The following is a 24,826-nucleotide window of genomic DNA, read 5'->3' as shown; positions in this document are numbered from 1 at the left end:
TAAAGTAGAGGAAGATGGGCACGGATGTTAGCTCAGGGCCAGTCTTCCTCAGCAAAAAGAGAATTGGCGGCAGATGTTAGCTCAGGGCTAATCTTTCTCAAAAAAAAAAAAAGTCTTTCTCTTGGTTTTCCTCTAGTTTCATTAATTCCTCTTCCTCCTCTGTCTCCTGTGCTAAAGACTCTGCTTTTTTTACCCAGACTTCAAGCGTTAGAGATTCATTATAGAGCCTTTTATATTTAAGTCCATTAGCAAGTCCCATTGGCATTTTCTCTAAAATAGACACCTGTTATGACTGCTTCCTCATCATGTTCCTTAGTCTAGGGCATCACCATCTCTTACCTGGAATAACCTCCTAACTGATCTCTCCACTTTTGCTTTGCCCTCATAACTCATTTTCTGCATCATAAACTGTATCTTTTTAAAACACAAATCAAGCTATATCAAGGATCTGCTTAAAATACTCATCAACGGCTTCTTTTTGCCATTGTAGTAAGATTCACATTCCTTACCATAGTCTACAAAGTCCTTTGAGATGTGGCCCCTGCTTCCTCCTCTCACCTCAACTCCTGCCATTTTCCCAGTGCTTCAGCCATACTGGCCTTATTTTTATCCTTTGTACACACCAAACTTATTTCTGATCCAGAGTGTTTGAATATGCAGTATATTCTGCCTGAAACATTCTTCTTCCAGGTTTTTTCATGGTTGCCTCCTTTTCATCATCGAGCCTCTTTCCCTGTCTAGTGAAGTTAAAATAACCCTTCCCACCACAACCACCCTCCCAACATACATTATTCTCTCAGTACTCTGTTTTATTTTCTTTATTAGATTCATCACTATCTGATATTACATATCTGTCTGTGGCTTTATTCTCTTTCTGTATTAGACTGAGATTTATGAAGGCAGGGATTCTGTTTTGCTTACTGTCATGCCCCACCATCTAGAACTGTGCCAGGCATGTAGTAGTTGCACAATAAATGTTTCTTGAATAAATGACATAAGGCAGAAATGTATGAAGTTCTTTAGTGGAAATGTAAAGTGTTATAATAAATTTGTAGTACAGTGAGCATTTATTCTCTGTGGGGTACCAAGGAAGGATTTATGTAGAAGGGTGACCCTTGGCTAGCAATGGAAGAGGATGACAGATTTGAACAGATTGCAGTGGAAGATGATAGCATTCCAGGCAGAGGAAGAACACAGAAAGGAGAAAAAACACAGAGCATATATATTCAAGGGACAGTAAAAGGACATTTAGCTCAAGAAAAATATTTTCTCTGAATATATTTTTCTACTTGTTTTATTTCCTTTTGTTTTGGTCTGTTTTGGAGTTAAACACATTATCATCACTTGAGGTCTTTGGTCTTTAGGAGTTAAATTAGAGCGGCAAACTTGTTGGCTTTGGCTGTTGCTCGTTTAAAAGTTGAGAAGTTGCTAAAGAAATGGAAAAATTTTAGAGTATGTTGATTTTAGTTCAATAGATTTTTATCATTTTACCACTAGTTGCTATATAAGCAGCTCAGATCCTTTCGGGAAGTAGGCAGGAAATGAATGACAAGAAACAAAACAATTAAGGTTCTGGCAAAGGACCCAGATGCACTTTCAATTATCATCTTCCCACTTTTTTTTTTTTAAGATTTTACTTTTCCTTCTTCTCCCCAAAGCCCCCCCAGTACATAGTTGTATGTTTTAGTTGTGGGTCCTTCTAGTTGTGGCACGTGGGATGCCAGGTCAGCATGGCTTGATGAGCAGTGCTAGGTCAGCGCCCAGGATCCAAACCAGCGAAACCCTTGGCTGCTGAAGCGGAGCGCGTGAACTTAACCACACGGCCAGCCCCTTCCCACTTTTTAAAGAGAAAATTTTGCACAAAAACAGTAAGTTAACCTAGTTGTTTAGAGGCTTTGAAAGAGGAGATACCTTCTGGTGTGTTAGAGTCGCTTATAAGTATTATAGTGCTGCTTTGGGAAATTTTAGAGATTTTCCTTTTTTTTTGTAGCCACGCTCCAGAACTACATCAGTTTTTTTTAAGGGGCCAGGAAAAGTGGTGATGGTTGCCATTTGCATGTAAGTACTAAAAAATAAGCCTTTCAAAATAAAAATGTATTGTTTTTAATGTGTATATCTCTGATTAAATAAATTTATTATTTGATATCTAGATAAAGAGTTACAGGTTTATATTGTTTTAGGAGGAAGTGAATAAGTCTTTGTTCTTGTCAATAAAGTGATGGAGGAAGAGTCCACATAGATGCCTATGCTTGTGCCATGTGTATGTTTGGTGTAGTAAGATCTAAGAATAGTTGCTACCTGAAAATCCTCTCTTATTTCATTGGAATTGATAGAAGTCTTTTTTAAAAAGTTGAATTGCCCAAGGTTGTTTTTACAGTAACTAAACTAATCTGGGTTATAGCTACTGAACAATATCTATACTCTTATTTTTCTGCCACTTACCTTGGAAGAACATACTTGATGTTTTCGCCTTTCTTTTTTCCTCTTCTTGATTTCTGTTGTTTTCTTTACCTTTTATACGTTTTGCTGATTAATCTATTTTAGGATGTCTAAAAGCATTAATTCCATGATTCATTAGTTCTTTTATTTCTAAAATATGCATATTACATGTGTCAGGAATTGTCATAGGGTCTTGAAATATAAAGATATAATACATAATTCTTATCATCAAGAGTTGGAGGGACGCTAGACCAGAGGAATTCATTTGCAATAATATAAAAAAGAGAGAATGATTTACTAAACGAGGGTGGTGGTGGTAGAGATGGAGAGACATGCTTAGGTTCAAAAAGTATTTTGAAGGTATGGTTAAGGATGAGGCCCAGGTTTTTGGTTTGGATAATTAGATAGTTATTACACCATCCCTGAGAGAAGGCACACTGGAAGGAGAGGCTGAGTGAGAGCAAAGGAAATGGTGAGTTCATTTTTGAGCTTGAGTTATCTGTAGGGCACCCCACTAGAGTTGATCAACAGAATTAATTCTTTTTATCATTAAAACGTGGTTAATAATTAAAGCTTTCTTCATTGGAGGAGTGTATGTAATGTGTTTAAACTGCTTAGCATAGTACCTGGTACATAAAATGTACTTGATTATTATTACTGTTAATATATATTGGTCTGAAGCTCAGGAGGGACATTTGGATTAGTGATTTAGAGTTGAGAGTTATTAGTATATAGATGATAATTAAAGCCATAGGAGTAATTAAGAATACCTGGAGAATGTGTATATAATATAAGGAAGAAAAAGCCCTCAGGAAAAAACTTTGAAGATTGCTAACATTTAAGAAATGAATTGAGGAAAAAAACCCTGTAGAGGAGACCGAGGAAGAGGAAGGGGAGTGGTAGGGAGAAAACCAGGAGTATCATGGAAGCCAGGGAAGACAGTATTTTAAGAAAATAGTGGCAGATGCTTCTGTGAGAGTAAGGAAAATATTAAAATGTTTCCAGGAATTTAATAGCAAGAAATGGTTGGTGTGTTGATAAGAACAATTTAATGAGGTATTTGAGGCAGAAGCCACTGTTTAGTGGATTGGAGACTTAGTGCAAAGTGAGACAGCAAGAACAGATATGATTCTTTCAAGAAATTACCTGAAGTGGAGGAGAGGGGGAAAGGGTAGCTGTAAGGAGATGTACAGTTTCCTCATTTATAAAATGAGGATATTAATTTTTTTTTTTTTTAAAGAAGGGGCAAATTTCTCCTCCTTTTTTTATTTTTGTATTTATTTATTTTTTTTAAAGATTTTATTTTTTCCTTTTTCTCCCCAAAGTCCCCCAGTACATAGTTGTATATTCTTCTTTGTGGATCCTTCTAGTTGCGGCATGTGGGACGCTGCCTCAGCGTGGTCTGATGAGCAGTGCCATGTCCGCACCCAGGATTCGAACTAACGAAACACTGAGCCGCCTGCAGCAGAGCGCGCGAACTTAACCACTCGGCCACGGGGCCAGCCCCGGATATTAATATTTTTTAATGTTTGTATAATAGAGTTAGAATAAAACATGTTAAGTGACTATAGTCTAGTGCCTGGGATAAATTGTACTGTCATTATCATTGGAATCTGAACAGCTAACTTCCTCAGAGCTAACCATGTTTCTCTTAGCATCTGTGGTCTGCTGTGATACAGAGATTGCTTGGTCTAGCTTTGTCTTTACCTCCGGCATCTGTCTAATTAAGTAAACAGACCTTCACTGAAGTCTTGCCTTTGACACTGGCCTACTGGACTGTGTCAAGTGCAAATCCTCTTTTACCTACCTAAGACACATAATTTCTTCTCTAATTTCTTTCTTTCCAAATGTAGAACACCTTCTTTTCTTATCAGTTCTCCAGATGCACTTAAGTAACTTGCTTACACATATTGTGCCTCTTCATTTGAGTATTTAATGATACCATAATCTGTATTTTTCAAATTTGTATCCGTTACCTAAAACATAATATGTCTTGAAGGCTAGGGATTCTTTTTAATTTACTTTGAACAGAATCTAGTATAGAGGTATGAATATCAATTAAATAAGCTTCTGGTGGAAATTTTTATCCAAACCTGTGCTAAATAATTGTCTTTTTCTCTCCTAGCAATGGATTAAACTGCTTCTTTAAATTTCTTGCCTGGATTTATACTGGTTCAGCAAGTATGTTCTCAGAAGCTATACACTCTTTATCTGATACTTGTAATCAGGTGAGTGGTAAAGCTTCTGTCTTATTAATTTTAAAGTAATTTTTTTTAAGCTTTAGTCTAAAAGTTGACCTATTTAAAAACCAAATGATTCCTGTAGTTAGTTTGTGGAAGAAAATGAAAATTGTTTTAAATGATGAAGTACATGGAAATATGATCATAGTATTTTAAAGCAGGTTATTATGCTTTAAGAGCTTCCAGCAATGGAATATGAAGTAGAAGATTATCAGTCACTAAGTGTTTGGGCGAAGACTATTGTAGAAGGGATTCTTTTATTAGGTTGAAATTTTGTCTCTGAATATGAGCTCTTATAACTGTAAGAGCCAGTGAATTTAAGTGTTCTGAATATAGATATAAAATAGTTACATATGATTGATGAATTAAAATGATTTTCACATTATACTAGTATTTTGGGGGGGTTTTTTTTGTTTGTTGTGAGGAAGATTGACCCTGAACTAACATCTGTGCCAATCTTCCTCCATTTTATGTGGGATGCCGCCACACTGTGGCTTGATGAGTGGTGCTAGGTCCACACCCAGGATCCAAACCTGTGAACCCCAGGCCACCGAAGTGGAGAACATGAGCTTAACCACTACGCCACTGGGCCGGCCCCATTAGACTAGTATTTTGAATTCTTTTGCTTAAATTTGCAAATGAAGAAGGATTTTTATAAAATTAAAATACCTTCTTAGACCCCCTTTAATCCAAGTTTTGAATACTACAAATCTAACCCTAGATGCAAAAATCCTTAAGATATAATCAAATTAAGTCCAGCAATAAATAAAAATGATAATTTGTCATAATCAAGTGAGCATTATTCCAGGAATACAAAATTAGTTTAACATTCAAAATCAGTAGCTATAGAAGGTTGGTTTGCAACAATCAGTTGCATTTCTACTATCAACAAACAAATGGAGATTGAAATTTTTAATAAATTCCATTTACAGTGCTATAACAAAATATTAAATGCATAAGTAAATTTAACAAAACGTGTGTAAGACTTTTACACTGAAAATTTAAAATGTGACTGAGGGAAATTAAAGATGATCTAAAGAAATGGAGAGATATACCATGATCATGGATTGAATAACATGGTCTTAATATGTCATATCTCCCTAAATTGACCTATAGATTCAATAGAATCCCAGCAGACTTTTTTTTGTAGAAATTCGCAAACTGGATGAATTCTAAAATTTATGTGAAAGTGCAGAGAACCTGGAATATTCAAAGCAATCTTGGGAAAAAAAGAAAGAAATTTAGAAGACTTCAAGACTTATTATAAAGCTGCAATAATTAAGATAGTGAGGAATTGGCATAAGGATTGACAGACCAATGGAACAGAACAGAGAGGCCAGCAACAGACCCATAGTTATGTGGTCAGTTGATTTTTGTAAAAGGCGTCAAAGCAATTCAATGAAGAAAAGAAACTTTGTTGTTTTTTTTTTGAGATTGGCACCTGAGCTAACATCTGTTGCCAATCTTTGTTTTCCTTCTTCTTCTTCTCTCCAAAGCCCCCCAGTATATAGTTGTATATTCTAGGTGTAGGTCCTCATTGTGCTATGTGGGATGCTACCTCACCCTGGCCTGATGAGCAGTGCCACGTCCACGCCCAGAGTCCAAACGAGTGAAACCCTGGCCCGCCAAAGCAGAGTGCGTGAACTTAACCACTTGGTCACGGGGCTGGCCCCAAGAAACTTTTTTCAATAAATGGTGCTGGAAAAATTGGATATTCATATGGAAAGAAAACCAAAGGACTTTGACCCCCACCTTATACCGTATACAAATTTGAGGTGGGTTTCAGGCCCAAATGTATGAGCTAAAACTGTGAAGATTCTAGAAGAAAAGCTAGGAGAATATCTTCTAGGTCTTTGGGTAGGCAGAAATTTCTTAAACAGGGCATAGAAACAGAACCATAAAAGAAAAAAATTTACAAATTAAACTTCATCAAAATTAAAATTTTTACGTATTAAAGGACACTCTCAAGAAAATAAATAGGCAAGCCACAGATAGGGAGAAAATATTCATAACGCATATAATCTGACAAAGGATTGGTATCCAGGATAAATGAAGAACTTCTACAACTTAGTATTAAAAAGACAACTCAACTTTTTTAAGCAACTGAAGATCTGAACAGGTACTTCACAAATAAATATACATGAATGGTGGTCAGTGGATACATGAAAAGATGCTTAACACCATTAGTCATCAGGAAATGTACATTAAAACCCCAGCAAGATATCTCTACACGTCCACTGTAATGGCTAAAATTAAAAAGCCTGACGACCAAATGTTGGGGAAGATGTAGAGCAACTAGACTTCTCAGACGTTGCTGGTGGAGTGTAAAATGTTACAACCGCTCTTGAAAACCTTTCTCAGTTTCTTATAAACATATGCCTACTATTTGACTCAGCAATTCAACGCCCAAGTATTTATCCAGTAGAAATGAGAACAAATGAGGGGCCAGCCTGGTGGCATGGTGGTTAAGTTTGCATGCTCCACTTTGGCAGCCCAGGATTTGCCAGTTCAGATCCCAGGCACAGACCTACCCACCGCTTGTCAAGCTATGCTGTGGCAGGCATCCTACATATAAAGTAGAGGAAGATGGGCACAGATGTTAGCTGAGGGCCAGTCTTCCTCAGCAAAAAGAGGAGGGTTGGCAGCAGATGTTAGCTCAGGGCTAATCGTCCTCAAAAAAAAAAAAAAAAAAAGAAATGGGGAAAAATGTCCACAAAGACTTGATAAGAATGTTTATAACACCTTTATTTATAATGGACATAAGACTAGAATCCACCCAGGTGTCTTATCAACAGTGGAGTAGATAAACAAATTGTGGTATACTCATACAATGGAATATTATCTAGCAATAAAAAGAAATGAAATACTTAGTAAACAGTGTATATGCATCTCCAACAATATGCTGAATAAAAGAAGGCAAATATAAAAGAGTGATTGCATTTATATGAAGTTGTAAAATGGAACTTTAATCTTTGGTTTAAAAATTTCAGAAAAATGGTTCTCTCTAATGTTGGGAGAGGATTGATTGGAAAGAGGCACAGGAGAACTTTTTGAGGTGATTGAATGGTTCTGTGTCTTGATAGGAATGTGTGTTACAAGGGTGTGAATTTGTCAAAACTCAAAGAACTGTACATTCTGGATTTGTACATTTCATTGTGTGTGAATTTTACATCAAAATTTAAAATTTTCATTTGTGGAAATGTGATTACTGAGTACATATTTGATAATATTAAGGAATTAGTATTAATTTTTAAAACTATGACAATGGTTTTGTGACTATATTTTCTAAAAGGCTTAGGTTTTTTTTTAGAGATTTATCCAAAATATTTAAAGATGAAATGGTATGGTGCTTGGAATTTGCTTAAAATGTTCATGGGGAAGTGGATATGGATTAGATAGAACAGGTGGGGTCATGTATTTGTAATTGTTGAAGCTGAGTAATGGATGAGTTGCGTTTATTGAAATGTTCTGTTGGGTTTTTTGAATTGTATTATCGATCTATCTATCTGTACTTTAGAATGTTTCCATAAAGTAAAGTGCAGAAAGACAATATGTAGATTGTGGTCATCTTTTTAAGTGTACACCCCTCCCCCCCAATATGGCACAAACATATTCACATAAGCAACATTAAAAACTGTATACAGTTTATAAACCTTGTATATAAACCTAGTCTGAAATATACTCCACACCTAAGTGGTCTGTTCTCCTATACTATTTGAATTTCTTTACAATGAGCATGTATTAGGTTTGTAACTGCAATAACAATTTTTGTAACAGATTAACAATAGAGGTAAATAAAAGCTGAGATCATGTGATAGCAAGTGCTTGAAGAACTCCTTGGTAAAGAGTTTGTATGGTTTAGAGTGATCAGAAAGGCTTTGATGAAAAAAATTTCAACTGGGCCTTACTGAAACGATGGAAATTGTATTTCTCATGTCCTTTTGAAAACTATTTCTTTTGAAACCTATAGTCACATTTTAAAAAATTTAATTTGCTGTAATATTTATATGCCATAGTATTTTTTTCTTTACCTTTTGAGAGAGTAAAACACCTCCAAATTTTAAATTAGACCTGTGTCTCTAATGATATCCAGTTTTAAAGTTTCTTTGACAGTTCATTTTAGAAAACTTTTCTGCTAAATAATACATAGCACATCATTTAATATTAATTGTGAATTTATTGAGCACCTGAGGTTGCAGTGTGGTAAATGTGTAGAAGAAGACACAATTCTTGCTCTATCTTCTATAAGCAAGTCATACACACAAAAAACTGGAAAGATAGTCCAAGCAACGTTTAAGCAGTTGTGTGATAATATAGCTAACAAAGGAGAAAACCAAAAAAGGGAAAGATGATCATGGAGTGGGGAGCATTAATAATGCTTCTTGGCCATTAGATGTTAATATTCATGATGCTGTAAACCAAACAGATGTCACTTATATATACATAATTGGTATATATATATGCACATCTAGATATGTTGTAAGTGAGGAGAAAAAGGTCTGGAAGGACACATATCAAACATAACTGATGCTACTGTACCTCTAAGGGTAACAGCATTAGGGATGGTCTGTGATGTCTTATTTTTATAGTTAGAACTAATAAATATGGTCCACATTCAATTTATAAAATACTTGATTGTATCCAACACTTCGTGGCACAGCCGACCTGAATATTAAGGATTTTAAAAATAAATTGATAGGATAAAAATTCTCAACAAAGTTGGCATAGAGGGGTTGTACCTCAACATAATAAAGGCCATATATGACAGCTCCACAGCTAACATCATAAACAATAGTTAAAAGCTGAAAGCTTTTCCTCTAAGATCAGGAACAAGGCAAGGATGCCCACATTCACCACTTTTATTTAACATAGTATGGGAAGTCTTAACCAGAGTAGTTAGGCAGGAAAAAAGAAAAGGCATCCAAATTGGAAAGGAGGAAGTACAAAAGGTCACTATTTGTAGATGACATGATACTATATATAGAAAACCTTAAAGACTCCACCAAAAATCTGTTAGAACTAATAAATAAATTCAGTAAAGTTGCAGGATACAAAATCAATATATAGAAATCTGTTGTGTTTCTATACACTAATAATGAACCATCAGGAAGAGAAATTAAGGGGCTGGCCCCATGTCCAAGTGGTTATGTTCGTGCACTTCACTTTGGTGGCCCAGGGTTCACTGGTTCAGATTCTGGGTGCGGACCTACACACCGCTCATCAAGCCATGCTGTGGAAGCATCCCACATAGAAGAACTGGAGTGACTTACAATTAGGATATACAACTATGTACTGCGGCTTTGGGTATAAAAAAGAAAAAAGAAGACTGCCAACAGATGTTAGCTCAGGACGAATCTTCCAAAACAAAAAAAAGAAGAGAGAAAGAGAAATTAAGAAAACAATCCCATTTACAATTGCATCAAAAAGAGTGAAATACCTAGGAATAAATTTAACCAAGGAAATGAAAGCCCTATACACTGAAAACTATGAGACATTGATGAAATAAACTGAAGAAGACACAAATAAATGGAAAGATATTCCATGCTCATGCATTGGAAGGATTAATATTGTTGAAATATCCATACTACCCAAAGCAATCTGCAAATTCAGTGCAATCCCTATCAAAATTCCATTGGCATTTTTCACAGAAATAGAACAAACAATTCTGAAATTTATATGGAACCACGAAATACCCCGAATAGCCAAAGTAATCTTGAGAAAGAAAACAAAGCTGAAGGCTTCACACTTCCTGATTTCAAACTATATTGCAAAGCTATAGTAATCAAAATAGTACAGTATTGGTGTAAAAACAGACACATAGATCAATGAAACAGAATAGAGCCTAGAAGTAAACTCATGCATATATGGTCAATTAATTTACAACAAAGGAACCAAGAGTATACAATGAGCAGTAAATGGTATTGGAGAAACTGGACAACCACATGCAAAAGAGTGTAACTGGACCACTGTCTTATACCATACACAAAAATTAACTCAAAATGGATTAAAGACTTGAATGTAAGACCTGAAACCATAAAACTCCTAGAAGAAAATATAGGCTGTAAGCTCCTTGACATTGGTTTTGGCAATGATTTTTTGGATTTGACAAGAAAAGCAAAGACAGCAAAAGAAAAAATAAGCAAATAGCACTACATCAAACTAAAAGGCTTATGCATAGCAAAGGAAACCAACGAAATGAAAAGGCAACCTACTGAATGGTAAAAATTATTTGCGAGTTATATATGTGATGAGGGGTTAATATCCAAAATATATAAAGAACTCATACTTAATAGGAAAAAAACCCAAGCAATCTGATTAAAAAATGGGCTGAGGATCCAAATAGATATTTTTCTAAAGAAGACATGCAGATGGCTAACAGGTACATGAAAAGATGCTCAACATCACTAATCATCAGGGAAATGCAAATCAAAACCATCATGAGCTTTCACCTCACACCTGTTAGAATGGCTGTTATCAAAAAAATAAGAAATAAGTGTTGGCAAGGATGTGGAGAAAAGGGAACCCTTGTGCACTGTTGGTGGGCATATAAATTGGTGCAGCCACTATGAAAAACAGTATGGAGGCTCCTCAAACAATTAAAAATAGAACTACTATATGATCCAGCAATTCCACTTCTGGGTATTTATCCAAAGAAAATTAAAACACTAACTCAAAAAATATATATGCACTCCCATGTTCATTGCAGCATAATTTACAGTAGCCAAGACATGGATACAGTGTAAGTGTCCATTGATGGATGAATGGATAAAGAAGATATGGTGTGTAAAACATACGATGGAATATTACTCAGCTATGGGAACGAATGAAATCTTGCCATTTGCTACAACATGAATGGAACTCGATGGCATTATGCTAAGTGAAATGTCAGACAGAGAACAAAATACTGTTTAATCTCACTTATATGTGGAATCTAAAAAAAAAAAAAAAAGCCCATAGATCAAAGAACAGATTGGTAATTGCCAGAAGTTGTGGGGTGGAGGTGGGCAAAGTGAGTGAAGGGAATCGGAAGGTACAAACTTGGAGTTATAAAGTAAATAACTCATGGGAATGTTACATAGAGCATGGTGACGGTAGTTAATAATACTATATCACATATTTGAAAGTTGCTAAGAGAGTAAATCTTAAAAGTTCTCATCACAAGAAAAACAGTCTGTAACCATGTGTAGTGATGGATGTTAACTAAACTTATTGTGGTGATCATTTCAAAATGTATGCAAATATTGAATCATGTCATACGCCTGAAACTAATATAACATGTCAATCATGCCTCGAGGAAAAAAAATGATTGAATACTCATTGACTATTTCATAAGCATTATAAACACACATGAACACACACATATATGTATACACACAGAGTGCGAATTGATAAAGAGTATTAGGAATATTTCAGTTTTAATGTACAGGTTTAAAAATTATATGTTCTTAATTTACTCTCATTCTCGTGGTTTAATTCACTGAAAAGCCATCATCTGTGTCTTAGTTAGTTTTAACCCTCTTTTCCTTTGGAATCCAGTAGAAAAATCTTGTAATATTCTGTGTATTTAGGGTATGAGTTCCAATATCAAAATTTAAAATCCAATATGTATTTGTTTTAGCCATTTTCAAAGTGATGTAGTCTCCATATATTTTACTACAGAGAATGTTTCTATTAAAGGTCTTGTAATCTACAGGGAAACCACATCCATGAAGAATTTGGTTATCCTGAAGCTTTACCTGTATGATTATTTGATACCATGCTGAAAAAATGGAAAAACCCCAGCTTAGTCAAATAAAATCACATAGGGTACTCACTCAGAGCCCTTTGTATTTTTATTGAATAAATAATTCTAACAAGGTAATCTTTTTCAGATTTCTAAATTCATATCAAGTTAGAATGGAAAGGACACTACAGGCAAGTGTACTAATATTGAGAGGTTCCAGCGGATAACACTTTCTAACAAAAGATAGAATCAAAAAACCAAATAAATAGAAATGAAACAAAGAAAGGAAGAAAAGATGAAGGCACAGGAGGAAGGAAGGGAAGAGAGAACAGTGGTAATCAGGATTAAAGACATGTTACATTTTTGCCATATTTACTTTAGTTTTTTTTTAAGGAAATAAAATCTTAGTTATAACTAGTCCTACGTCTTTTTTTTTTTTTCCTTAAAGATTGGCACCTGAGCTAACAACTGTTCCCAATCTTCTTTTTTTTTTTCCTTCTTTTTCTCCCTAAATCCCGCCCAGTATATAGTTGTCTGTTTCACTTGTGGGTCCTAGTTGTGCTATATGGGATGCCGCCTCAGCATGGGCTAATGAGCGGTGCCATGTCCATGCCCAGAATCTGAACCGGCGAAACCCTGAGCCACCAAAGCAGAGCGTGTGAACTTAACCACTTGGCCACGGGGTCGGCCCCAAGTCCTACATCTTTATTTCCTCCTTCTATACTCTAGATAATCTCTGCTCTCTATACATTGATGTGTATACTTCCTGTGCGTGGTTTTGCAGTTTTACCAGAAATGTATGTGTCCATATACAATATATACTGTTTAAAATTTTTACTATTTGTTATTTGTACAGCTAAACAAGTTAGGCTTCCTCTAAAAAAAATCAGACCACCCTATTCCTACTTCTTTCTTCAGAGGTATAAACACAGGTAAATGTGTGTTCTTCCAGACCTTTTCCTGTTCTTTACATTATATGTAGTTTACAAAGACGATAAAAAGATAAGTTCTTCTGTACTGTACATACTATTCCTAAACTTGGTTTTTCCCCTCCCACTTAATGGTATCTCTGGGAGCTTTTACCATGTCACTATAGATAGCTCTATCCCAACTCCATTTTTTTTAACTGTTGTAGAAGTAATTTATGATTTGGCTATACCATCATTTATTTTACCACTCCTTTTGATGGAGTTTTAGGTTGCTTTCACATTTTTCATCTTTATAAGCAGTAGTGTTTTGAACTCCTTTGGGGTCGTCTTTATTTCTCTAAGGTAAGTGCTGGAAACCAGAATTACCGGGCTGTTAGACATATGCATGTTAAGTGTTTCTTTGTCATTGTCAGATTGCACCCTCCAGATTGGCTTTACCACGTTATACTCCCCAACTTGCTGATGATAATTTACCTTTTCTTTTTCCTTCTCCATAGGGTTTACTAGCATTGGGCATCAGTAAGTCTGTTCAGACGCCAGATCCTACTCATCCGTAAGGACATTTTTATTTTGCTTTTGTTTGTTTGCGTAGCAAGTGATTGAAACAAAAGCAGCTGAATTTTAGAAACCTGTTTTGTGTTAAAAATTTGGTCATTTCTTCCACTGTAGTATGTATCTAAAATGCAAGACTCACTGCTGTGTCAGAGTAACTTCAAGATAGAGTTTGAAAATGGAGTTCATTTTTATGCTTTGTAACATAGCATAGAGATGTTGTCCCCTTCATATTTGATAACTTAACACAGCACATATTTTGATCTTAGAGTTCTGTTTCATTTGGTCAAAGGAAACATATATTCCACATTTAGACTAATAGGCCACTCAATCTAACATTTTAGTAATGCGTTCTGTTAAATGCATACTTAATATATTTTAATCCGCCTGTTGTAATTTGGAAATTGTATTCTGTTAATATTTCAAAATTGCTTATTTGTAAAATGAGTATACTTTTTAGAATGTTATTTTTGAATTGTATCAGTTATTTGATAGAGATTTTTTTCTGCTGCTTCTACTAACATAACCAGCTAAAGTTTTTTTTTTTAAGGTTTTTTATTTTTTTTTGAGATTTTTAAAAAATTTTTTTCCTTTTTCTCCCCAAAGCCCCCCAGTACATAGTTGTATATTCTTTGTTGTGGGTCCTTCTAGTTGTGGCATGTGGGACGCTGCCTCAGCATGGTTTGATGAGCAGTGCCATGTCCGCGCCCAGGATTCGAACCAACGAAACACTGGGCCGCCTGCAGTGGAGCGCGCTAACTTAACCGCTCGGCCACGGGGCCAGCCCCTAAATAAAGTTTTTGAATTCCACATGTATCATGTTTTTTTAGCAAAGTTCAGTAATAGAACTTGATCATTCTTAAGGCAGAAAAAATGCACTTTTATCTCTGTAAAGGAATCTACCTCTATGCTTTATATAAATACTTTACTTGAAAGGAAGACAGTACTGTTTTCTTATAAATAATAGCATATTTAAATATCCTAGAACTATCAGTCAGCTAGTATAAAGAACTAGCTTTCTAGTCTGCTAATTACATATTAGAATATTTTACTATCTCAAGAAAAAAGGTTTTTTTCCTGGCCAGTTTTATACACCAAAAATGTAAAAACAGGGTAAAATTTTAAAATTTTTGGTTGTGAAGATTTCTTCTTAAAGTATTTTGAAGTCTACTTTGGTGCTGCCCAATGGAATTTTCTGCAATGACAGAAGGATTTCATATCTGTCCAGTATGACTAAGTGTGACTGTTGAGCACTTGAAATGTGGCTGGTGCATTGAAGAATTACATTTAAAATTTTATTTAGTTTTAATTAATTTAAATAGCCTTATGAGGCTAGTGACTTATATTGGACAGTGGAGATATACATGATTAAAAGTTTCAATAAGAACCTACAAATTCCTTGAAAACATATAAAATAAAAGTAATGCCATTTAATTTAGATCTTAATTTACTGTAACTTAAATAAATATATGTATCATGTATTACTTTGGGGGACTTCAGAAGAAAGTAAATTTTTCTAAATCGAACTGGTAGAACATTGTCACATCTATAAACCTAGAATTCACAATGGCAAGGTTATGTATTTGGAAAAAGAATTCAAAAAATAATTTTAATTGAGAACTCTTGTTTAAATTTGCATCTGCCAGAAGGGTGCCGTAGAGTTTGGATTTGGGAGTAAATTTCTCAGGAAATATTTTTATTAATGAGAGATTCTTTCCCTCTTACAGTATGTCATATTTTTGAACTTCTCAATTCTCAGTACTTTATTGATGCAAATAACAATACAAAATAATGCACATATTTACTGAAGATTCTTGAAAAATAATTGAGATTTAAAAATAAGCATTGCTGTAAAAATACCCAAAAAAGTGAAGCTCTTAGTCCTAGTAATAGTAGTTAGCTGTTGTGTGCTAAACTATTCAGAACCAGCAACAAGTATCCAGCTTCAAATTATAGGTAATATAAATCATTGATAGGCTGTACAAGAAGACCAAAATATTCAATTAGAAGCTCCATTACAAGGAAATTTAAGTGTTGTCTTCTTCTTATTAAACATCTGAATATATTCAAAGAAAGATTAATTTTACCAGCATTTCTGATCCATAATAGTAAAGTAACTCTAGTAAATCAAAACAGACTGTGTGGAAAAGGGATTAGAAAATACCTGAATTAAATCATATTCACTCTATTTTTATGTATTTTCAAAGATCGTGCAGTTTCTTCCACTTTATATATTGATTTTTTGATTAGATTTGAGATTGTCACTTAGATTTTACTTAAGTATAAAACTATAACATCTTAATATTGTAAGAAGTTTGTTTTCTTTTTCGTTGACCTATTAGAGATACATTTTGAAAGGAAGCCATTTGTATTTCTTGTAAACTGTATTATCTTTTATTTTTCAGGTATGGATTTTCAAATATGCGCTATATTGTTTCGCTAATTAGTGGTGTTGGTATTTTCATGATGGGTGCAGGATTATCTTGGTACCATGGGATCATGGGATTGCTTAATCCTCAACCAATGGAATCTCTTCTATGGGTAATCCTTTTATTTCCTTCAGTTTTGAAGTATTATGAAGTAGTGATTAAGTACAGTAAAATGCCATTGTCCATATTGATGTTAAAGGGATTAACATATACCTTTTGATTGTAATATAGGGTTATGTATCTCTAGTTGTGATTCTTAGAACACAACTGCCCATGACCTCTAAATCCATGTAATTCAATGATGTTGAACAAGAGTATCTCTGTAGGTACAATCATTAAGCACGGCCTTTTTGGTTAAAATCTTGGGCAGTTCTGTTAATTTCTCTAGTTATTATTGGAGAGCAAGAAGACCTCTTTTCATTTTTAGTCCCAAGAATAATAATCCTATCAGTAATTAAAATATCCAGTCCAATGTAGGTGTTGTATGTTGGAATTGTACGTAAAGTTAAAGCTTCTGCTTTCCTCTTGGTAGGAAGCGTGCACTGGGAGAGTGAGAGGATGGGATCGTGGTCATCTTCTGTATTTTCCCACCTAGGGCCCCTACCCTTCTCTCCTACTTCCCAGGTTGCCTCCGGCAGCATTGAAGGCAGGGATAGGGCACAGAAAAGTAGTACTTAACTAGTACCTATGTCATTTTGTGCTGATTTCCCCTGGCCATGGTAGGTACTTAAAGCTGTCTTTTTCTCTCATGGGAACTTCTTGGAGATTACCCTCCTTGACCTCTCTAACTATAGCTTCCTTGACAAGCACAGATTGGTCACGTGACACCCCCTGTCAGCTTCTGCATCTTAGCACTTCCAGACTATTTCTGCTGATGTTTTCTTGCATTTGGCATGAAGGCCTTTTGGGCAATTGATCTCTTTTCAGAACACTCCTACTCAGAATTCCATGTCTGAGTGGGAATGGACATCTTTAACAGACATCTTTAACACACTCTCTGTGAGAGTGCAGTTTTTTTCTCAAACACAAACGTCTACTCTGCTTCCACAGCCTATATCAATTAGTAGACTTGCCTATAGATTTATTTTTCAGGTGTTTGTTAGATTCAGTTCACTGCGATCTTAAACTCCAGGGACACACATTAAGCTTTCTGAGCAATCTCAACAGCTCAACAGCTTTCTCCAAAGAAATCTTCACTTTTGACCTTCTTAACCTCAGCTCCTCTTATATGGGCTAGTGGCTGTGGAGCTGGGAGTTGTAATACCAGGCTTTGGCCCCTTTCTGTGCAAGGCCTGAATCGATGGTATAGAACCTCATTTTGGAATGTAGGGGAACTTGTAACCTGTTTTGTTCTCAACCAGAATGAGTCTCATTTTAACATCTTGTTAGACCTACACAATATCAAGCCTATTAAACTAGGTTTTTCCTACATTTTTTATCGAATAACTTCTTACCATAATACATTTCATATAATTAAAAAGAGCAAGTATATTTCCTCCATTCTGAACAAGTTTGGCCATTTTATAGATACCTCATCCTCCTAGCATTCATCTGATTTGTACAATATTACTTTACAGAGGCAAAGAGGCCAGAGACTCTAGAGTTAGGGATTGATTAATTAGTTAAATTTTTAATTGTGTCTAAGTTTTAAAGCTTCTAGAAGTTCCTTTATCTTTTTGTAACTAAATGGGGTCCCATCAGACTATGGACTCTTGATTAATAAATAGATTTAACACACCATAGACCAGTTTATGTTTGATTGATATTATCTTGGATTCCTTGGCTGATATATGCTGTCTCCTTTATTGAGTGAGAAGTGTATCTTAAATTGTTTCTGGAAGGAGATAGAAAGATTAAAAAGAATTATTGGGAAGTTTGCCTTTTATTTTAATTAAATTTCAGATTGGCAGTAAGATTCAGTGGAAAGTGCCTAGAATTGAGACTGTAAAGCTAGTATTCTAGTTCTTACTCTTGTGTCGTTTCTGTGCACTCAGGCAAATCCCATAGCCTTGGGAAATCTCATTTGCCTTAACAGAATTATAAGAGTGTTAGACTAGGTTAGAAATTTTCAAACCTCTGTTTCAGGGAAGCGCTAGGGTTCCCAAAAGGTAATGTTGAAAATTCTACAGATGTTTGGTTTGGTTTCATTTAAAATTTTTAAAAATTTGTGTTGCTAGATTAACTCTTTCTATAGAGCTTGGATTAAAGCTTTTCTTGGTATCTTTATTTAATTCAAGAGTGTCCTAGAACTGCAAGGAAAGTGTGTTACCTCCCCCCCAAAAAATTGATTACTGTTTGTAACTACTTATCTTTCTGAATCAGGATTCAGAAAGGATTCTCTTGGTGCTGGGCACCTGAACAAAATGCAGAAGTTATTGGGTATGGGTGTGGATCTCACTGTATCTGGTATTCACACCCCAGATTTCAAATGTTTTTCGTTTTGAACTTCAAAAACATTTCTATTCTCATTAAGTAATTCTTTCATCTTTTATATCATGAATTTAACTTAGGTCATGGTATATCATTCTGTGGAGTATATATATATAGATTATTCTTCCAAGTATTAAAAAATGAGATGGTCATCACTCTAACTTTTATTTGTTTCCTCTTATGAAGATACCATCTATCTCATTGTCTTCATTTGAGCTTTTCCCATCAAGATGCTTATCTGGCTAGGATTTGAATCTATATTCCTGTTTTAAACATTACAAACTTTGTGCATGAACCATTGTTATTCTTTAGTGAAATATTAGCTTATGCTTTATTTTAATACTTATTTTCTAGGCATATTGTATTTTAGCGGGATCATTGGTATCAGAAGGAGGTATGTACTGTCACAGTATCTCTTTATTCTTAATTTTGTAATATATATTCAGCAGTCAGTTTCTATAGATTGCTTTGCTAAGTTCCATTGATTGAAGAAAACTGAAGGAATTGGAATCTTAAGTTTTGCCTACTTTGAGGGAGGAAATTCTTTGAATGATGTACTATGGTTGTTCCTGTAATGGATGGGGGCAAGGGAAAAACTAGTTTTTTGTTCTTGAGCATCATATCATAGTGCTCAGAACATTTTAAATGGAGTCTAAAACCGTAACTATATACTGAGTTTTAAAAGTCAAAGTTTAGTAATGTTAATCAGAGAAGGATATTTCTTTTTGCAATTCAGATATCTCAAAGTTTCTGGAAGTTTCAGCTATAGCAGTATTATGACAGAGAAGTGCTAATATCATGTATGAAACTGCCTAATTCACTGTTCTGCTCATAGTATGTTTTCTCCTCAAACATTATTTTCTATGCAAAATTTTCCCTTCGTCTTTCACAGTCTGTAAAATGGTGATAATACCACTTGCCTCAAAAGGTTGGGAGGATCAAAGTGACTGTGCTTAGTGTGATGCCTGCCAAATAGTAGCTGTCCAATAAGTTAAGGCAGCTGTTGTGGTAACGATATTTAAATTATTATGGTTTAGAAATATGGGATTCATTGTATTATGATGATTAATTGGGATCTTTACAATGACTAGTTGATATAGAACTTGTCTTTATTGACAACCTGGCATTAAAGTCTTGTACCTATTTATTTATCTTTTGAGATGCCATCTAAAGTTTGGAGGCATGAAGTTTCTTCCTTGCTGATATGAATGCTTTTCTTTCAGCAACACTTCTTGTTGCTGTAAATGAACTTCGTAGGAGTGCTCGGGCCAAAGGAATGTCATTTTACAAGTATGGTACGTATTTTAGAAATGAGGTGTATTATTTCATCTCCTTCATTTGCTTAAAATTGCCTACAACTATTACTTTGTTCCTTATAGATGTGTATAAAATATATCTCAGTATCTTTCCTACCTGTGTGGCTGTTACATATACATCAGCTCTTTCAAAAAAGAGAAATGTAGTGTAATTTGACCATGAATAGTTTATATTTGGATTTAACTTAACTGAACTACAATATTCCTGTCTATGCTTATGTAACTTGAGAAAGTAATTTGACTTTAAATATCAGTTATTGTTAACATTTAAACCAAGAATTTATATTTACATTGGACAGGGTTTTTGAAATCACAGTCTCATACATTTTTTGTCTTAATTTTAAATGTATGCTTACTAAAATGTTACCTGATAGTATCAAGTTAAGGTTTCAGAAAGTTTTCTTTTCTTGCCTTTACCCCAATGATTAAGTCATGGAAAGTCGCGATCCTAGTACAAATGTTATATTATTGGAGGATACTGCAGCAGTCCTGGGAGTGACAATAGCAGCCACTTGTATGGGCCTGACTTCTATAACAGGTAAATATACTTACGTTACAGGTGATTTATTTGTTTTACTTAAATAATTCTTTAATATGTGGGTATTTTCTTTTATGTTCATTGAATAATTTTAAACCAATAGATAGTTAAATGCTAATTCCATACTAACCATTTCTTTGTATAAGACAAGACAGTAAAATTTTCACGTTTCTCTGAGTTAGAAATTTCTTTTAGTTAGAATTAAAGAAGGCTGTTAGTAGGGCATTTCTGTAATGTAAACCTTTCTAGCTGTGACTTAATGTATTATGTAGCTACTCTGAGCTTTAAGTTCTTTACTATAAGAGTATTGATAATATTTTTCCTACTGACCTCACAGGTTTATTAAGATAATATGACAGAGACCTTTAATAAACTCTAAAATTCTAAATAAGTATGTTTTTGGCTCTTGTTTGTCTGTCTTTTTCCACTGTTAGTGCCAGTAATGACTGTTGTTACTTTCCTGTTTCCTTGACTCTCTAGTTGTTTCCATCCTCATTTTGGTAGTTAGTTAAGTGTTTTGAAGGCCTGTACAGTATAAGTGAATGAGGAGACAAAAATATTAAGAACAGTGTGACTTGATGAATAAGTCAACTTTTAATAGATTCTTTTCTTTTACATAATAATATAAACCAGTCAAATCAAACTTACAAAATTTTTGTCTTAAGCGTTTCACATTGTTTTATTTAATTAAATTAATTCATTTAAATTAAATAACATGCGAAGAAATAAATAAAATATTTTCTAGTTAATATTCCTCTGATTTCTGTAGGATTATTTATACATGTATATTTTAAATAAAAATAATTAGTTAAATTTGAATTTTCTAAAGAGCAGTGTTTGATTTTAAACTCTATAATTACAAAACAGTTGGATCATTTCTAATACCTTAATAGATAAGTTAGTTTACTTTTTAGTGTTATATTTTGACTAAATATTAGTAAAACTAGAATGTAAATTGAGATTCTTTTAGTAAAATGAATGTCTTATCGAGTATTAAGAGAGTTAAATTTAATATTGACATTTGATCTTTGGAATAAAAAGACTTCTAATCATAAAATCCTTATGTGTAAAATTTATTATAGAGATTTAAAATATAATATTTATTGTTGTCTGTTGTATAAATATTAACCTATACATTCATAGATAATAAATCAGTTTTTCTTGTTGGTTCCGAGAGAGAATTAAGCTCTAACCACCTAAGGCAGACTATAGAATCAGAGTCAGCTGGAGGGCTTGGGAAGACACAGAATGCCAGGCCCCACCTCTAGAATTTCTGGTTCCGAAGGACTTGGGTGAGCCCTGGGAATTTGCATTTCTACCAAGTACTTGCGTGATGCTGATGCTCCTAGTCAAGGGACCATACTTTGAGAACCACTGCTCTAAGGTACCTGTAGCATGCAATGAATTAATCTCTCTCTTTTGGAGAATGGTACTAGCTATGTATCATCCTTGGTTGAATGAGAAAAGAGTGACCCACATCATTTTTGTATGGTTTAATTCTCTCACAGAACCTTGGTAAGAATAAGACACAAAAAATGATTATTTCGCTCAGCTTTATCTCACAATTATTTTGTCAGCCTGAGATAGGAAAAGTGCTATTGATACATCAAAAATAAATGGATTCTTTATTAGATTCTTAATATGTATATCATTGTCTCTAATCTGAAAATGCTCTGGACCCTCACTCATGTAATGACCAGATGCAAAAAACAGATCTTAAGTAATTAAACTGTATAATGCTCCTTTGTAGTATAAAGCAAGTTGTAACATCCCCATTTTGTAGTACAGTAAAAGTATTCGGAGAAAGTTATTAAAGAAATTAGGAATGAATTTCAGGTCCCTTGATTTACTGATTCTGGTTCTTTGCTCGCTAAAGCTCATTGAAATAACAGAAAATGTTAATTTATTGACTTCTTATGTGCTTTATTTAGGCAATCCACTGTACGACAGCCTAGGTTCTTTGGGTGTGGGTACCTTATTAGGCGTGGTCTCAGCATTCCTCATCTACACTAACACAGAAGCACTCTTAGGGCGATCCATCCAGCCAGAACAAGTACAGCGGCTTACTGAACTCCTGGAGAACGACCCATCAGTAAGGTCAGCTTATTCTAGTGATGCTGTTAAGGTTTACAAAAACATACTAAGAAATAGAAATGCTCGGTTTGTAAATACTTTTAAGAAGAGGTTTTGGATCCCTAGCCTTCAAAACTTTTTAATCTATTGCTTTTCAGAACTGTAGCCTTACAAGAAAGCAAGTGAAAGCATTTAGGAAACGTGTGAAGTTACCTTTTAAATTCTCTATATCTTTAATTTTTAGAATAAAGAACCGTTAGATGATGTAATGGGAACAGAAGTTTGCAAAGTAGTTGCCTCTTTCATGTGGAACCACTTATGTGTAACCTTCATATTTATATTTGCCTTATATTTGTATTACAGTTACAAATTGAATGTATTAAATTTAAGAACTTTTTTATTTATGGGGAAGTGATTACCAAATTGAGTATAATTTATACTCCTTTTGAAAATAGACTTCTTGTTTTAGCTTGTTTTAAAAGTTTTTCCTTATAATTTTTATCTTTTAAATGACATAAGAATAAAGAACTGAAGACTTAGGAGATAATCAGAAGAGATAGAGTTCTTATGGTACTTTTTAGTGAAATTCAGCAGCAGTGTGGTTTCAGAGCAAGGTGGAAGAAACAAACCTTTAAAATCCCAATTTTCTACCTACATATGTATATTAAACTAAAAATATTTTTTCTTTTGTGTTATAATTATAATCTTTTAAGTTAAATCTTTTAAGAATGACCTGAATATCTGAGTGAGTAAAACAAATGACTAAGTGATTACTAGATTTATGTTCTAAGCCCTATATGCTTACTCTTGAAAAGTAGTTACCTGGAGCTGGCCTGGTGGCATAGTGGTTAAGTTTGTACGCTCCACTTTGGTGGCCCAGGGTTCACAGGTTCAGATCCTGGACATGGACTTACACACTGCTCATGCTCATGCTGTGTCAGTGTCCCGTGTACAAAATAAAGGAAGATTGGCACAGATGTTAGCTCAGGGCCAATCTTCCTCTCCAAAACGAAAAAAAAAAGTTACCTAGCTGGATCAAGATTAGAAGTTGAGCATTCTTAGAATCAGTATTAGCCTTAGTAACTTAATGTGAGATAACCCTGTTCATATCCTTTCCTTGTGATGTCTTTTGTCTGATTTTGTTATTAAGGTAATACTGACCTTATAGAATGAGTTGGGCAGTTCCCCCCTCTTCTGTTTTTTAGAAGAATTGTGAAGAATTGGTATTATTTCTTCTTTAAATGTTTGGTAGAATTCAGCAGTGATGCCATCTGGGCATGGGCTTTTCTGTGTGGGTAGTTTTTTGGTTAATTATTCTATCTCTTTACTTGCCATAGGCCTGTTCAGATTGTCTATTTCTTCTTTAGTCAGTTTCAGTAATTTGTGTCTTTCTAGGAGTTTGTCCATTACTTCTGAGTTATCTCATTTATTGGCATACAGCTGTTGATAGGATTCCTTTGTAATCCTTTTTATTTCTTTAGGGTTAGTAGAATGTCTCTTTCATTTCTGATTCTAGTAATTTGAGTCTTCTCTCCTTTTTTTCATGGTCAGTCTAGCTAAAGGTTTGTCAGTTAGATTGATCTTTTCAGGGAACCAGTTTTTGTTTTGATTGATTTTCTGTTGTTTTTCTCTTCTCTTTTTCATGAATTTCTGCTCTAATCTATAGTATTTCCTTCCTTCTGCTTGCTTTAGGTTTAGCTTGCTCTTTTTCCAGTGTCTTAAGATGATAGGTTAAATTTTTGATTTGACATCTATATTCTTTTTTTAATACAGGCTTTTATAGTTATAAATTTCCCTTTAGGCACTACTTTTGCTGCATCCTATAAATTTTGGTATGTTGGGTCTTCATTTTCGTTCATTTCAAAGTATTTGCTACTTTCACTTTGGATTTCTTCTTTGGCTGTTGGTTTTTAAGGAATGTGTTACTCAGTTTCCACATATTTGTGAGTTGCCCAAATGTCTTTCTGTTATTTCTTATTTCATTGTTTTTTATTTCATTCTGTTATGGTTGGAGAACATTTTTTGTATTATTTCTGTCCTTTTAAATTTACCGAGGTTTGTTTTATGGCTTAACATATGATCTATCTTGGATAATGTTCTGTGTGTACTTGAGAAGAATGTATATTCTGCTGTTATGTGGAGTGTTGTGTAGATGTC

At 34.4% G+C, this 24,826-nt stretch overlaps 1 protein-coding gene across 1 annotated transcript in view; it reads left to right on the top strand.

The window, feature by feature from the left end:
- SLC30A9 (solute carrier family 30 member 9) overlaps positions 1 to 24,826 on the top strand; it is a 102,218-nt gene that overhangs the window by 64,176 nt on the left and 13,216 nt on the right. The window contains exons 8-15 of the mRNA XM_070615038.1: positions 1,991 to 2,058; positions 4,565 to 4,667; positions 13,829 to 13,884; positions 16,289 to 16,424; positions 19,097 to 19,136; positions 19,966 to 20,037; positions 20,489 to 20,596; positions 22,528 to 22,693. Coding sequence (XP_070471139.1) covers positions 1,991 to 2,058; positions 4,565 to 4,667; positions 13,829 to 13,884; positions 16,289 to 16,424; positions 19,097 to 19,136; positions 19,966 to 20,037; positions 20,489 to 20,596; positions 22,528 to 22,693 — 749 coding nt within the window. The remainder of the gene's footprint in view (positions 1 to 1,990; positions 2,059 to 4,564; positions 4,668 to 13,828; positions 13,885 to 16,288; positions 16,425 to 19,096; positions 19,137 to 19,965; positions 20,038 to 20,488; positions 20,597 to 22,527; positions 22,694 to 24,826) is intronic.

The sequence above is a fragment of the Equus przewalskii genome, chromosome 3 (genome assembly GCF_037783145.1).
Source record: "Equus przewalskii isolate Varuska chromosome 3, EquPr2, whole genome shotgun sequence".
Taxonomy (NCBI): Eukaryota; Metazoa; Chordata; class Mammalia; order Perissodactyla; family Equidae; genus Equus; species Equus przewalskii.
This window is presented reverse-complemented; position numbering and strand designations above follow the sequence as displayed.